Below are 17,056 nucleotides of genomic sequence, written 5' to 3' on the forward strand. Positions count from 1 at the left end.
TGGGGGGAATCATATCAATCAGATAGTTTCAGGTTGGCCAGATTCATCCAGACAAGAAGAAGGCATGTAAAGTGCAAGATGGACAAATGGAAAATCAGAGTCCAGAGCAGTGTGTGTCCTGCAGTGTGTGAAATGCATGTTGGAGCAGGAGACTGAAGGACAAATCCTTTTTTTATTGAAGGAGCTATTTGTAGGTTTTGCTCTTGCTACATAGCTAACATTAGCATTAACAGCTGTTTACTCACCAGTCTAGGAGAAACGGTGTGAGTTCAGCATCAACCTTCGTTCCTTTAGCCGTCTCCAGAGGTGGAAAGCAACACACAATGACTTGGCATGGCATGACATGCATCATGCATCTCACTGCAGCCTCCAATCCGCCCTGAAGACGTAGCTGTTCAGAGGTTGTATTAAAATATGGCTTAAGCTCTTGTCAAGCAACAATCACCACCGCCGGCTCCCGGCAAGAAAAAAAACGTTCACCGGCAGAGAAAACTCACAAACAGCCGATTTAACCATAACCACAATCTTTCCCTAACCTCAAAGGATCGTTTCACAGTTTTTCAAGTCCGTCTTCAAACAGTAGTTGGGAAACAGGTTTTGCTTTCTGTAAACATTCCTCCCGTTCAAAGTGGCGTCTCCTAATGAGCTTCCAATGTAAGTGATAGAGGATGAAATCTGCAGCAAAAAACACAATCCAAAGTTTATCTGAAGTTAATATGAGGCCTCAGCAGTTAGAGTTAAACAAATCAGATGGATGTCGTCCAAAGTTGCAGACTCTGTTTGTGTTGCTATCTCCCATTTCTTACACTGACAGCACATTAGGAAAGGGTTCTTTTAAAAGCCCAGTAATCTCGATTCCTTTCCCTTTTAAATGTTTCCCACGACCAAACTTCATCAACTTTTAAACACACAGTTTGTAGTTGTAGCTGATTTTATGCTACAGTTGGTCAAATGAATTATGGTATAATAATAATATATTTCTCTTGGCTTTGTATCATATTCTACTAACTTTTTAGTCGACAGCCAGTCAGTAGGTTGCATCAAGTAATGGAGTTGTGTAGTGTGATGGTTTATGAAGGTTAAATTAGTTCACAGGTGAATTTGGAACATTAATTTTATGACAGAAAATCCATTATTCTCACCATTTACTTTTGATTCTTTAGTCCTGAAAATATCTCCTTAGTAATGTCACGATCCATGAGCTGCATCTGGTCAATAATAGAAAGAAAAATGTGACTAAAACATTCATATTTATTATGGTTTTAATAGTTTTTGTGTTAAAAGTATCTGTAGCACCTTGTCGCTCTCCATAGCTGTGCAGACTGTGAGAAAACAGGCAGCATTACATCATTAGTGCCATATTGACATGCAGTCAACAAAGCAACACACACTTTCCTCTAGTGATGTTCCCTGTGGTTAACATTACAAAGATTGTAAACCTGTGTGACTACTCTGAGAGCTGACAGCTAATAAATATATATATATATTTATATATATATATATATATATATATATATATATATATATATATATAAAAGTCCAGAACAGTTTAAATGGATTAAAATTAGCCAAGGAATATAATATATGTGTTCATTTTGATGTTTCAGGAAATGGTGAATTGATGGTAAAGCATCATGTTCTGAGCGCTTGGCCAACCACTCAGTGAGATCTCATGGGAAAGCATCGCCATGGTAACAGAGCCTAATGGTCGCCAGTGAAAGCACTTATACAAAGTAGAGAGTTATAACTGAGGTATTATTTAGTTGTGTCCAGCCTGGCATGATTACACCTTATCTCAAAGTTACACACCGCACTAAAATAGCATCTCTGTGATGTTGTTGCCATGGAAACGTGGTCGGCTCTCAGTTTGAAGTGACATTTTTTTTTTTTTTTTAATGAGAGAGAAATAAGCAGTGTGGGGAGGTGGCCGGATGCATACAGTATGAGGGAGGTTGGGGGGGGTCAGAGCAACTGGTGACAAGAATCTAACAAGCATTTACATTTCCTGTTCCCGTGGAAACATCTTGAAGGCAGTGATATAGTTTTCAACCTCTGATCAGTTCCCAGCCTCTCTAATCTCGACGCGAGGAGAGGAGGCAGTTCCTTAATCTCTTATATTTGTAGTTGAGTAAACATTTCCACCAAATGTAGTATCCACTCTCCAATCATCAGCCATGTTCGAGGGGCTGGCATTCCTCTCAATTAGCCCGACGCCCTCAGCCATGAGGAGCGCGGCCCTGAGGTCAATGAAGACCGGAGATAACCACCGAATGCAATCATCCACACGCTACTTGCCCAGCCTGCCTCTGTGCTTGGATCTTTTTTTTTTTGCGCTTGGCGTTGTTTGCTGATTGGATTTCTGCTCAGTTTAGCCTAACACTGGACCTCCTTTCATTACAAAGGGCCCCCCCACACACCACACCCACCCACCCACCCACTCGCCCACCTCAAAGCCGATACTGTTGGCCCATTCTCATTTCCTCCCCTATTGGTTTTTAGAGTCAGACACACTTTCTCTACTTCACAAAAAAAAAAACGCGTTCTCTCTTCTTTTTTTGGATCATCGGGAGGGGAGGAATGGTGTGATAGATTCACACATCTATGTCACTCTGACGAGCATCACGGCCCCTGCCTGCCTGCCAGTCTGCCTGGCGACGGAGCTGCCAAACGCCTTTGGGGTATTTTTATTGCTTTACCCGCCAAGCATCTGCTCCCAATTACCCAGAGAGGACAGCTCTGATGCTGGACTTTAAAGCAAGCTAACGGGCCGCTTCAGACAGCCGAGAAGTTTGTGCACTAATTAAACTCAGCGGAAGGAAGCCGGCGAAGCCAAGCCGTCAGTAATGAGGACCCCCCAGATCAGAACGGGGTCGGCAGGCCTGGCGGAGAGATTCATTATCAGGCGCATCGGCTAATTATCAGCAAGGCAAAGCAGAGGTTCTCCCACCAGAGCAGGTGTGATGGCTGCAGAGGTTGTCAGGTTGCAGGAGGTGTGGAGAATATAAGGGTGGGTTTCACACCATGGAGAAAGGCCTGTCTCCAAAACCGTCCAGTAAGGGCTCTGTTTGACTCAAATCAAACCTCAGTATTTCTCACTAGTTGGTGCTATTCTTGGCAGCTTTTTGGCCTGGGGGCTCTGAAATGAGCCGAGCCCGGATGCTCAATGACACGCTCATACTGCACATCCACTTCAGCTTTGCAGAAGGTAGCGGGAACGGCCACAGCCATCACAGTGTGATCGCCGGGCAGCAGCGCGCGGTGAAATGATAGATACGGATACCTGCAGGGTACAGTTAACTCACTCGCACTTCTGCTGCTTTCTTTTTTAGATTGTTAGCCTCACACTGTCAATCAAGGTCGGAGGCTTCAGCAGAAACAAGCGAGATGCTATTAAATTGGGACTGTGATGTTTTTTAAATCATTGTTACCATTTGACTTCATAAGAAAAACAAGGAAAACAAAAGAATAAACACATGAATAAAAACAGTGTTATGTAAGAAGAAAAAAAAAAACAGGCAAGTAACTCAAGAGCAACATAGTTGAGAAACTGAACTTTTACTTACTGTGGTAACTGTCACTTTGACAGGTAACCAGCCTAATATATCTGTTTTTGGGTGTTTGCAAGTCCTGAGAAAATCTGAAATATTCAGAGTGCAGTCACATAATATGTCAATCAGATTCTCAATCTGATGGTTTATTATTTTATATGTTTAATTCATATATTTAAAAAGACTTTAAACTTAATTAAATTGATTGATTGATTTATCTTTATTAAGTTGTTGTAAATTGTTAGAGCTCGCAGTGGATCAAACGATGAAATTTCTGGTGTGTGGTGTCACCAAAACCCCCTGGAAAAAAAAAAGAAAGAGAGCAAACACCAATCATACATCGAGTTGTGAGTTATTGATTTACTCTCACTATCTGCGAGCTGACAAATGCGCCCCAGTCGCTCCGTGTGCTCTCTCCTTTTAAAGTCTGGATCCTTGGCATTCAATAGAGAATCGATCACACAGAAAAGGATGCCGCGGTGATTAATTGACTTCTTCACTGATCTAGCCGATTCCTCTGTGTGGGGTCGACCAGTGAAGTGATGGATTCAGTAGCTCTCTTTCATCTGTGTCTATTTCTGTATGTGTGTGTGTGTGTGTGTGTGTGTGTGTGTGTGGCCAGGCGGGAGCTGTGAAGGACTACATTAAGATGATGCTGGAAGCGGAGCAGCTGAAGTTCCTGGTGTTCGCCCACCACCTCACCATGCTGCAGGCCTGCACCGAGGCCGTCATCGAGGCCAAGGTATCCTCAGGCGGTCTTCTTAGAACGTGCAAAGGGGGGTGGTCGGCAACAGCTGTCAGAAATACAGCAACAATGACATTAAGTATTAGGCATTATTGAGTATTATTAAGCAGATCGTTGGTCTCACCACTCCCGACTATTGGATCACACACACACAGCATTCGCCATGGCACACGACCCTGGTCACCCCTCTGACTCCCAAGAGGCAGATACAGGAAGCTAAATCAAGTTTCATCCCCTCTGCCGTAACAGGTCTGGACACAATACCCGCTGATTACAGGGACGGGCTGATCTATTTATGGATGTACGTGTATATGTCTGGATTTGTAAGGATGTTACCATGCGAGCGTCTCCGGGTGCGTGCACTATGTTCTCGATACACGGACAATGCGGACAATTAGGCTTTTCACTGCAGACGCTACTCCCTTGGAAATACATTTGCATGGAAGGTTCCAGGTACTCGATGGCAAAGACAACAAACACAACAGTAACCTCCGTTTTACTACTGCGTCTTTGTGGACCAGGAGAAGAAAGATAACTGTAACCATGACGATCTGAGCATCCCTACTCCAACACCTACAAGTCTTTCTGTACCATCAATTAGCTCACATGAAAGAGAATACAGCATTTATAAAGCACTTGATTTAGCTTTTATTTCTTGTGTTATTAATAAGAATATGAACGATAAGAATAAGAAAACAGTTGAAAAGTAGCTGCTGTCGTGACGCACAGACGTGAACGTGATGCTCTGTATTTATAATCGTCTTTGTAGTTTATCGTTATCCCTTAAAGCAAGCGAACAAAACGCATCAGTCAGTCAAACATCACGTCACCTAATGCAACCATTCATTGTATCGGCTATAATCAGTCAGAAAACCAGCGTCCTGTGCACCAAGCCTTTATAACACAACGCTCTTGAAAAGTTTCGAACTGGTTTCCTTAAACATCTCAGAGGTAATTTAAAATATCCTAGAATTTGTGCTGTTCTTGTGCTATCAATCACTTTGCAACAAGAGGGAGCGCTGCTTTTAAATGGTTGATATTTCATTTTGGCACAAATGTTCATTTCTGTCATTTCCATTTAAGATTTTTTAAGTTTTTTTCCAGCAGCAGAGACCTGAATTGCCCATTAACGGTAACCTGGAAGTACTAAATGTGCAGAATGTATTCATATATCACTCCTCCTTCCAGGCTAACCAGAGGTAATTGGCCCCACACTTACATTTTATTCTTTCTTCCACAGCCCTGCTGTGTTTATAAGTCAAGTCCCTGCCATATCCATGATTAAGTTAGACAGAGCACTGAGCTCTAAGCTCACAAGTTTGGCTTGTGCTTCAGCGGGGGATATACAGCAGAGGTTAGAAGTTGTGAATTATTTAAACATACATGCTAGATTCAGGTGTACACTGTACTACAGGTACATTATTTAGATAATTAACAAATACAATAAAAAAGAGCTTTAGTTATAGTTGTATTAATCTTCATGTAAAAGTGTTAGTTTCCTCTTTCTTGAAGAAAAGTCTACTTTTTCTCTCTAAGAAAGTAAACTTTACTTCCACAACTAATCTCCCAAGGCATATTTCACAAGTCATCACAAGAAAACGATATCTCTTAGCTCGGCGCCGGCAACCTGTGAAAGAGTTCAAGTGTGTCTGTGTATGTGTGTGTGTGTGTGTGTGTCGCAGGGGTCGAGGAGGTGTCGACTGAATGTAGTGGTGTGGTACGGCGTGTGATAACACATTCCTCCGTGAGACGCTCATTCTCTGGTGCATTCGCACTCACCAATTAACAGAGATGGGCTAAAAAAAGGAACGACAGGCAACGCGCTGCGATGAGAAGCTCGGCAGAGACAAGTGACTGCACTCCAGTCACATGACGTAACGGTGTCTTTATGCTCCCGGCTGGAGTGTTTGTTTGATGAAGCTGTGAATTTTTCAAACTTGTAAATATGGTGCGTTCAATGCAAGAGGCAAAGCACTCTGTTGAAACAGCAGGTTTTGATTTTTTTTTCTTTTGACCTTGAGATGTTGTTTAACCGTCCGAGTTCATCCCGAGCATATTTATCCGACCTTTATTTCTGCAGGAAAAGTCAAACAGACCTCTGTGTTCTTTCTCAGCAAGGTTCTCCTTCATATTCATGCAGTTACAGTTACATTCACATGTGGGAGCTCCACAGTACGAACACACTCTGCCACTGACGGCCACTGAGCAGCTCTGCAGGACCGGTGGACCAAAATCAAAAGAGTGCGGTCGCCTCAGTGCATTAGCAGCTCAGTGAATGTCAACTTCAAGTTCAGGTTTAATGAACATGCAGCCACTGCTGTCTTTGTTTGGTGCTATAAAATTTTACAAAATATTCCTACTGCTCTCATTTCTTTCAAAGATGCTACTTTATTTACTGTAACCAGTTCAGTGTTCGCTATTGTGCATTTATTCACACACCTGTCATTGAAAACTCTAAAGAATAGAAAACAGGATAATGAAATGCTCCTCTCCTTTAATGTTCCAGCACAAATCAGCGCCAGCTTTTTTAAAGGCGGACAATACCACCCCTTGAAAATTGTGTGAACCTTTAGTGAATTAAATGACGTGCAAACAGCCACTCGTACATTATCCCCTCCAGTTATTGGCATGATTCTTCCTCAAATGCACATACATAAAGGAGAGAGAGGTTCATTTTAAATGACTGCATATCCAGGCCAGTGCATCTGTGAAGAATAACGTAACAGCTCTATTAGGCACAAAAGACTTTGTTAATCTGGCCTTAAAAATTTAAATTATCTTTTATTTATAAAAGAAATTTCAAAAAACCCGAAACACATTTTTCCTCAGTTGAAGACACTCAGTTGCTTTGCTGCTGCAGCCTCACTCGGTTTGGTATCACCAGTAGCTTCTTTGAGCTAATGCTCAAGGAGCCATTTGCAGGTTTTGCTATGGTTACATAGCTAACGTTAGCATTAACAGCTGTTTACTCACCAGTCTAGAAGAAATGTTGCAAGTTGATCATCAAACTTAATTCCTTTTACTCACCAAGAGCTGTCTCCAGCGGTGGAAAGCAACACCAATGTTAACTGTTCTACTGAGGCTAGCACGCTAACCAGCTAGCCCTGAGTGGCGACTCACTGTAGCCTCCTATCTGCCCTGAAGATGCAGCGCTGCTCAGAGGGCGTATTTTAACTTCGTCTTGAGGAAGAAGAAGTAAACACCTCCTCCATTTTAAAAAAGTTGATGTGATGAACATGTTAGCCAAACATTTGCCTTTTTACACATCCAGCAGATACAGAGCAACATTAGCATTTATTTGGAGTTTATTTTTGCCACCTGACGAATCTAAGTCCTTTTAGCTCTCTGTTATGCTCTTCCTGAGGGAAATATCTGGCTGCTAAATGTGTGGTATTTAGTGCTGGGCTGTAGCTGTAGCAAACAGAGGGTTTTTCACTGAAAATAGCTGCTTCCTGTTGCTGGAAACATGCCAGATAAACAGCAAGCCAGAATATCAAAACAATAAACTAAAAGAACCTAAAATGTTCCATAGAGCTGAGGTGAACTGCAGAGTCGGGTGATAATTCTTTGTGGGTTTGTTGCTACTAGCAACTGCTTTCAAGATACACATTCATTTGATCCATTGTTAATATAAAAATACGAATTAGAGCAGATCTAATATCCAAATCCAGTGTGTTTACCCTGCAACTGCCGCAGCTTTACCTTGTTAATTCTCAAAACAGGCACGAGGCTATTTTTTCTTTCCTTGACTGAAGCCGACATGATTCTGCCAATCCACACTTCATTCAAAGGTTTTCTGTGTTGCAGCTGTTCCATCAGCTGTGCACATGGCAGGCGCTTCTCCAACCGTCTTCTATTGTGAATTGAATTTTTTGTCTCGTCTCCGCTCTGTCAGGCCGGTTACATCCGCATCGACGGCAGCGTTCCATCGTCGGAGAGAATCCAGTTGGTCCACAAGTTTCAGAGTGACCCGGAAACCCGAGTGGCGATCCTCAGCATTCAGGCTGCCGGTCAGGTATTTACACACGGACGCTCTATAACTCAACATATACCGTAGCACTCTTCCTCTCTGTTGTGAACAAAATCTGCAATTCAAATGACTTGGACGTGGTCACAAATCACACTTTATGTTGTGGAATAGTCACTGAAAAATGACAGGAATGTTTAATATAGATTCAAAGAGCTGAACACAGTGTCCTCTCTGCTGTCACTACTCCTACAGACTGCCTGGTCATTATAAGGGAAATGAATAGGTGCTGTAGTGCAACAATAAATAGGCTAAATGCAGTCAATTGTTAGATATTAACAATAAAGACAAGTGTTACTGGTTGTAGTGAATCATAATCAGGGTTTGTGTAAATAAAAATAAATTCTGAAAAATGTGTTTTACTCTTAATAACGAACTTAATAAACTCATTGACATCAATTATTCCGAGTGACCGAACGTTATGCTTTCCAGTCAGAGGAAGTACGTGCTTGAAGCACTTGTATGGCAATTAGCATCTAATATTCTGTTATTAAAGAGGATTTTACAAAATTACATTTCATTGGAAAGGGGCTGGAGTGTTCCAGTTTGAGCCGCTGTTGAATGAGGTTTTTATTTTTTGTTATGATTGGACTGTTATTTTTCTGTGTGTGTGTGTGTGTGTGTGTGTGTGCGTGTGTGCGCGTGTGTGTGTGTGTCCTCTCCAGGGTTTGACCTTTACCGCTGCCAGCCATGTGGTGTTTGCCGAGCTCTACTGGAACCCCGGTCACATCAAGCAGGCTGAAGATCGAGCCCACCGCATCGGGCAGACCTCCTCCGTCAACGTGCACTACCTCATCGCCAAGGGCACTTTTGACACCGTCATGTGGTCCATGATCAACAGGAAGGTAACGCGTTAAGCCTTTGATTTGTCGCCACACATTCCACCAGTGGCGTCCTCTTTAATGTAAATGAAAAATCATGTTTATCAGCTGCTTCATTAACACATAAACATGTAAAAATAGCTTCAAACATTATCATATACACTCTGTTTTTCTTTATGTACTGTAATGCATATATGAATAAAGTTAGACGCATCTGTGGAATTGATTTGCATGTAAGAGCAGGCTTTGGGGACTTACATTAATAATCACAGCTGTCATCGTTTGCAAATGAAAACTCATACTGCTCGTTACAGAACATTTAAAAAATACTGCACCGAATCATCAAACAGTGACATGATAAACAGAAAACTGCCGTGTGGAGCTGAATTTGCTACATCCTCCAGGAAACGGTGACCGGCAGCACTCTGAATGGGAGGAAGGAATACCTGAAGGCGGACGAGGGCGACAAGGACAAGTGGGACTTCCTCAACTTCGCCAACGCCTGGACGCCGAGTGAGATGGTGCTGCCGCTGGAGGGAAACAAAGGAAACCAGAAGGACGACCTGTTCTTTAGTCATGTGAGTCCGCTGGAAGAAATGGTCACAGCCTTAAACCATAGTTTCATTTTACACACATGTGCACACATATAGATAGAGATAAAGTTTCACAACTCTCCTCACACATTTGCAGATAATATTGCTGCAATAATACGCTAATAACAGAAGGAGCCAGATTTTGAAGAGCTGCATAAACCAAATATACTTAAAATCAAATTACCATTTTCAAAACTAAGATTATATTTTAAGTGGAGAAATTATGGTAATGTTGAGCTCTGGTGTCCAGACACTTTTGTGGATGAGTAATAACAACCGACTGTGTATGAGATTTGTGAGATTGAATAACATTTGTCAGTTTTTGCAGATTTTCTAAATTTGTTTTGGAACAATTTCCTGAATCACTTGTACAATTCTCAAAACATTAAGCAGAATAATCACATCAATTAACAGTTCATTTGTACTGAGTTCATCACTGCCACGAAAATGACAAATTGTCGTGTCTTTGCTGAAGTTAGCAGCCAAGTGTTTAAAGAACTTTGTGAGTGTGACGCTAAAACTGTTTCTTTATGTTCCTTACTCGCAGTAAGTATTTAATATAAATAACATGTCAAACAGAAAATAGAAAAATAAAAGGACTGACAAAGCAAATGCATCAATACAACAAATACATGTGAAACCAACATATAGACTGTCAACGTGCCTCTGCCATGACGTCCTCAAAGGCAGCATGTCTCTTCCTCTCTGTCCTCCTCTTCCTCTCAAACTAAACCACCCAGCAAAGCATCCTTTGACATCTTTGCTTCTGTATGAGCGGCCTGTTGTGTCTCTCTGATGTCTGCCTGCTGCATATTCAGTGACTGTGGAGCCGACAGCACCCTAAAACTCAGTTTTGTAAATGTGCTTGAGAAACGGTAGTGGAAGAATTGCCTCTTTAAACTAAATAATAACAACAAGTTTCACAGTAAATTGAGCCTGAGTGAATCTGAATATTCACCTGTTGTCCGCTCTTGTGATATTATGACACTGGTAGATGGACGAAATGTGAGTCACTACAAAATGCATCATTGGCTGATTGTAATTTTGTGTCAGTGATTTTTTAAACTGTGTAACAGGTGTGCATAGGGCTGTGTAATAGGACCATTATTTATTGACTTAGTATTTGAAAATATTATATTTTAAAAAGGTTGCATCACACTTAATGTGTCGTAGATTACAGTAGGAATCTGGACTATTGAATGATCCGTGCAAAACTCATAATTTGCAATCAGGTAGTTTTTCTTTCCTGTGTTAGCAGGGGGTAAAATTATTGCCTCGTTGCAACAGTAACAAAAGGGATATTTGTGTCATAGACTGTGTTCCTTTTAAGGTGGATTGAAACCGATCATGCATGTGACTAATCTTAACTGTGTTTGCTATAAAGAGTGAAACTAACTCGAACTTGCATCTTTTCTCTTAGTTTGAGAGGGACAAGCAGCACGATATCCGTTCCTTCTTCTCCCCGAGCCCCAGCAAGATGAAGAGGAAGAGGAAGAGAACAGAAGATGGAAAAACATCTCCCTCCATCTCCTCAAAGACAGCTGCTTCACCAGCTGCTGGCACTGGAACAAACTGTGAAAAAAGGCAGGAGAAAGGGGAAAAGTCCTGCTCCCAATCCTTCGCCATACCCGACCAGGACTTCTCCCCCCAGCTGAAGAGGCTGCGGACGCAGAAGCCCGGCCCGAGCCCCAGGTCTCGATTCAGGGGGACGAGGAGGTCGACAGCTGGGGGGAGCGGCTCCGGCAGCCCCGGCGCTCTGGTCTCCTTCATGGCGCCACGGAACCTGTCGGCGCCCAAACCTACGATTGAGAAGTGGAGCTGTGGAGCCTGCACCTACTCCAACAGCAGCCTGTTGCCTTACTGCGAGGTGTGCGAGTTCCCACGCCCTTCTTCTGCTGCCATGTCAGGTACGATAAGAAACAAGAAACAATCACAAATCATCCTCACCTAATGTGTGTGTGTGTGTGTGTGTGTGTGTGTCTGCCTGGGTGTTCATCTATTTTTCCTGTTTATTAATCCACAAACTTCATTTCACTGATTGCAAAACAAGCTGGATTCCATTAAGAAAGAGACAATAATTCCATCATCTCTTGCTTGAAATGAAGCACCTGAAGCTGAAATCCATTCATTGCTTTATTTTCCCACCCGTCAATATCAATCGTAGCAGTCTGTTGACATAATACATTTGAACAGCATTACAGATTTCACCAGATGGAGATGCGTGATAGCGAAAGATGGAGGCAGGCTTGCCAGAGTCTGAAATAGCTCTGTTAGGAGAATATTGTCTGTCTCTCTCTCTCTCTCTCTCTCTCTGCAGATGACAAGGACACAGTATAATTCTCACCTGTCAAGCTGAGAGAGAGAGAGAGAGAACAGGCGCTTACTATTGCTGCAAACGTCTCGCACAAAGTTGGGAAAAGTTGAGCTGGCTCTAGTTGATATCTCTGACAGCCTATGATTGTATCTTGCAAAAAAAAAAAAAAAAAAAAAGAGGGGAGGGAAGTCATTATGACCTGGCAGGCTGCAGGTCCATGCTCTTTAAATGTCTGAGATGCATCAGATCAGCTCAGACATGACTATAAAAAAAATAAAAAAATACCCTAAAATTCCGATGCAGTTTCAGCAGCAATAATATTTAGGCAGAATTAGTTTTAGTGCCTGTTTTTAATGCAGGATGTTCCACTGAATTTTATGGTGCATTGACACAAGTGGCCTTGGTAATTTAAAGTCATACAAACCTATGTATCTTCACACTCGGATGAAACTTCGCTCCTATTGTTACGTCTTATCCAATCTGACACAGATTTGCACTGAAAATGAGTATTTATATAAGAGTTCAGTATTACAAAAAGGCATTCAAGGGTAAGATACTATATACAGAGGCCTCTCTTATGCTTTGTACAGTACATACTGGGTTTCTAGTAGAGAGTTCACTCCATGTTCACGTCAAGAAATCGCAGTTTTAATATATAACAAAATACTTCAAAACTAGTTTGAATTAATTCAAGGCGTCAGAATAGTTTCATAACATGGATCTTTTCCTTTATTTCACCTGAATAAAGGATTTTATGTTCCATATTTTTTCCATCACATAAACTACTAATACATTACACAACATTTTTGACAAGAAGATCAATACCACTCATGTATGTGCGCTAATGATAAAGCTGAGAGTTGGAGCAGTTAGCGTAGCTTAGCCTCGGCCTGAAAAAACACTGCATTAACGTGTGTTTTAGTGTGTTTGTGGCTAGGTGTTTACCACTGCTTCCTGTTCTAATGCTAAGATAGAAAGATAGATGGAAAGATATGAGTTGGCTCTAGGGAAAAGTACTGGTCAAAAGGCGACATGGAAGCCAAGTTGTTATCCAGCAGTGTGTCTTTAGTGCTGTCATTTGTGATCGACAGTGAAGCTTTTATCTCTCCCCTGGAGTCGGTCTGAACTGAGGTGTTTCTTAAAAAGAAAGCAGGTCTTTCACTCACCTTTTTAGTAGTTTTTCACCTGAGAGCGGGGCCGCTATTCATCGCCACTGTTGCCCTGAAAATCTTCTTTATTAAAGTCTTATTTTACTAGCAACCTTCTCTGCACACCAGTCTCTCAGTCAGGATGAATTTACCCATTAACACATAATACATTTTCATTATACAGTCTGTGTTGCAACATTTTACATGAATATTTGTTAATAACACATTCAATTTCTCACCTGTCTTTCAAAAAAAAAAAAGGTTGACACTGCATTAATGACTCTAAAGTCTCCTCATGCTAATATAGGATCTATATTTAGTGTAACAGTACAGTAAACACTGGCTGGGCTGAAGGTCTGTTTGCTGCTCGGTCCACTGGAAGTGAGCACGGTGCACTTAAAACGCACAGTTCAAACAACCAGTACCTCAGCTTTTGAACAGCACACAAAACACACACACACACACACACACTCTCTCACACTCACCCGCCCACACACACGCACGTGTTAACAGAATTCACCCCGCATTTCATGCTTAGCTACAGCAGATGCTTGATAACTATTCAGCAATCACACTCTTCTTTGTCACAAGCGCCACTCTGCATTCACAGCAGCAGGCTGTGTCAGCTCACTAGACAGGGAATTTAACAACCTGCTAAATTTGTAAATGACAGACTGTGCTGAAAAATAACAACTGTATTTATGGAGATATCTCTCAACTTGGCACTGCAGTCCTCAGCTCGTGGAAATGTAAGAAAATAATCAGTTCGGAGGCTATAGTATGACATGAGATATGTTATCCCTCCAAGAGTAGCAACAGTTCCTCGCAATAAATACAAAAAAAGCTTTTGCACCGTGTCACAAGTTTTGTCACTAAGATATGTTGCAGAGAATCACAGAATACCTGCACGTGACACAAGGACGTCAAGGCTTCTTACTGATGTAAGGGAACAGGTTTCTGAGGCATTTGGCTTCCGAAGCCAGCAGCTGCAGAGGAAGAAGAGTCAGCATGCAGAAGGATATTGGTCTGTTGTACCATGAGGCATTTGTACCAGAATGAGTAACATGACATAAAAAAAAAAAAAAAGAAAAGAAAGATTCCTATGATTCGATTAGAGGCTGGCAACCAAATGTGAAAATGGTATATTGACCCTTCGCTGAGCCTTGTGTTCCCTTAGCAACTGTTGCTACATCTGTCAAGCCTATATGGCACCAATGCAGTTTACAGTGATTACGGAGGCACATTTACTTCTCGAAATTCATAGTTATTTTTGAAACAATGGGTGTTCAGTTTCACACAGATGTAGACGACAAACGACAATTTTGGCGGCTAAAATGACAACTATTGCTATCAGATTTTATTAGCTGTACCTAGTTAGCATTAGCTAATTCATTCTAACTCGGTAAGCTGGTTGAAAACACCATCTCTAGCTGATTTTTTAAAATTTTTCCAGCTGACTCGTAACAATCTTAAACACGCACATGATGTCTACGTACATGATAGCATGCTAAAAGATGGAGGATAATGCAACATGTCACAAGTCAACATCCTTACAAGCTGATTGTATTTGTAGGATAGAGCCAGTTAGCCATGTTTTTGTAGGACAGTAATACACATATCTTGTATTGTGTAACACATCTCTGTTTGGATGCTAAGTATAGAAAAGCATACTTAGACAAACAACATGAGAAAAAGTTTTGAGAATGAAGACTAACAGATGATTTGCATAATAAGTGTAAATCAGTGTAAACTTTCCAAATCCAAATTAAGAACAGGTCAGGGGAGCTAACGTTAGCCCAAACTCCCAAACAGGCACTTTTCTAATGTAGTTAGCAAAAGCAGGTAATAAGCTAGTTAGCCACACATGCTAACATCTAATTTAGCTTAAGTTAGAGCAGATAAACACAATATTTAATCCCTTCCATACACTTTTGCTGTTGTGTTTTTTCGCCTTTTGTAGAGCAAAAAAAAAACCCATACTCCTCCAGACCTCTTATATATCAAGTATATGTCTTTGTTATGTCGCCTCTTTGCCACTTTGACATGTTGCGAAATCCAAATCTTGACAGGAACAGTTGCTAACCTGTAGCTGGACAATTGCCTGTTATGGTGGAGGGGTTTAGCAAATGGTAAATGGTGAACGCCAATTTTTAAAACATCTATACACATCCTCAGTAGAAAGCTGTAGCTGTTTTACAATACCCAATCATCTCATTATATCATTATTTCATGTGCAGCAGCTAGGAGAGCTTACCAATTTCCAGGTGTTAAACGTAAACAGCTTTCATTAATTTGATCCAAATTGAATCACTGTTGAGCATTATTGTCAGTACTGGAGAATTACTTTTAATCAAACTGTCATGGATTATTACCTCCTTATGTGACGGCGTTTGGGATCTCAGGTGAGGTTAGTCTAGTTGATTTAGCGCCAGCACCGCAACCAGACTTGCTTCTGTTCGACCATTTGCACGTTGAATCAGGGGTGTTGAGAGTTCCTGTGTTTTGCAGCTTTTTCAGGCTCAGAGCGTGGGCATGATTTAGTCCTTCAGCTCTTTCACCAGTAGACCAGCAATTTGTCTCTCAGCACCTACTGTCAGAGATGTACACAGGAAGAGGGCAATTTGGTTATCTCCTGGCTCTCTGCACCTCTCAGCTAGCACTCTATCTCTGTCCTGATTTTTAAGCATTGAACAACAAAGTCCAGCTGAATCTTTGTTGAACTGTTTGATTTCACAGATCATTTTAAGATCTAGTACTTTCCTTTTCTTCCATACGTCTCTGTCAGAGGCTGCAGCTGTTTGATTCCCTTCAGGCGGCAATAAAAGCTTATGCCGTTGGCCCGTGCACAGGATCACATGCTATTTGAATGTGTCTGTACATAGTACTATGTTTGTGTGTCTGGATTCGAGACTCCATTTTAGAACCTTATCAAGCCACTACAGACATAATGGGGCCCTGATTGGGGGGAAAACAAGGGGGTTGACTGGTTGAGTCGAGGCAGGGCCCTCTAGGATTTCCCCGTTAACATCTTCCTCAGTGGGGACAGCTTAACACAAATTGAGCCGTCTCTCTGCGGTCTCGCTCAGCTTGTTAGCGAAGGGGGGGGCAGCGGTGGGGCCAGGAGCCCGGAGACTCAGATGACATTTGAGGAAGCCGACTAGAGGCTGGCCTTTTGAAGAAACGAGCCACAAAGAGGCAGGATCACTAATTAGCCCTCTGCGTCCCAAAGTCTCACAACTTACTGTCTTGTTAGATTTCACACCTCAAGTTCAACAAATAACGTGAAAGGATATGATTTAAATTTTAACCAGGAAAGTCGGGAAAAGAAATTGTATAGTGCTACTTTTAAAGAAGTTCTGTGCTACGGACTGAATGTGAGATTTACATCTTCTTGTTAAATTTACCTTGAATTTTACCTTTACAAAACACAGCGCCTCAGAACACGATGTAAAAATACTTTTTTTTTTAAAAATTGTGTGGTGATGGCATAATCTCTGCATTCATTAACATTTTTGTGGCTTATATTTCTGCTTGACCTTCACAGAATTACAACATTGTGCATGAATGAGAATCACATGAATGGTTTGAGAGTGGAGCTGCAGAACGGGCTTGATAGCGAGTCCACAAGGTGCCATAAGCTGATTCTTTAAAGCAAGATCTGCCATTGGCAGTCGGCCATTATCAGCTGTTTGAATACCACCCGGGTGCACAGATGCGGCAATCGCTGACAATTATTTTGTTTAGATTTGATTGCACATGATGCAGGCGAGCAATTAACAAAACAATGTGACACGAGCATAATTCATTCGCCCAGCAAATTATATTGGCTGTTTGATCCGGGAGGAGGGGGGGGTGGGGGT

The 17,056-nt window shown here is 41.7% G+C and overlaps 1 protein-coding gene across 1 annotated transcript in view; it reads left to right on the top strand.

Annotated features, from left to right (window-relative positions):
• The window catches only part of zranb3 (zinc finger, RAN-binding domain containing 3), a 73,719-nt gene that overhangs the window by 24,561 nt on the left and 32,102 nt on the right, over positions 1 to 17,056 (top strand). The window contains exons 9-13 of the mRNA XM_023395415.2: positions 4,171 to 4,290; positions 8,189 to 8,308; positions 8,986 to 9,165; positions 9,546 to 9,719; positions 11,155 to 11,641. Coding sequence (XP_023251183.2) covers positions 4,171 to 4,290; positions 8,189 to 8,308; positions 8,986 to 9,165; positions 9,546 to 9,719; positions 11,155 to 11,641 — 1,081 coding nt within the window. The remainder of the gene's footprint in view (positions 1 to 4,170; positions 4,291 to 8,188; positions 8,309 to 8,985; positions 9,166 to 9,545; positions 9,720 to 11,154; positions 11,642 to 17,056) is intronic.

The sequence above is a fragment of the Seriola lalandi genome, unplaced genomic scaffold (assembly GCF_002814215.2).
Source record: "Seriola lalandi dorsalis isolate HSWRI2012SDOR001 ecotype SW California unplaced genomic scaffold, Sedor1 jcf7180002054962, whole genome shotgun sequence".
Lineage (NCBI taxonomy): Eukaryota > Metazoa > Chordata > Actinopteri > Carangiformes > Carangidae > Seriola > Seriola lalandi.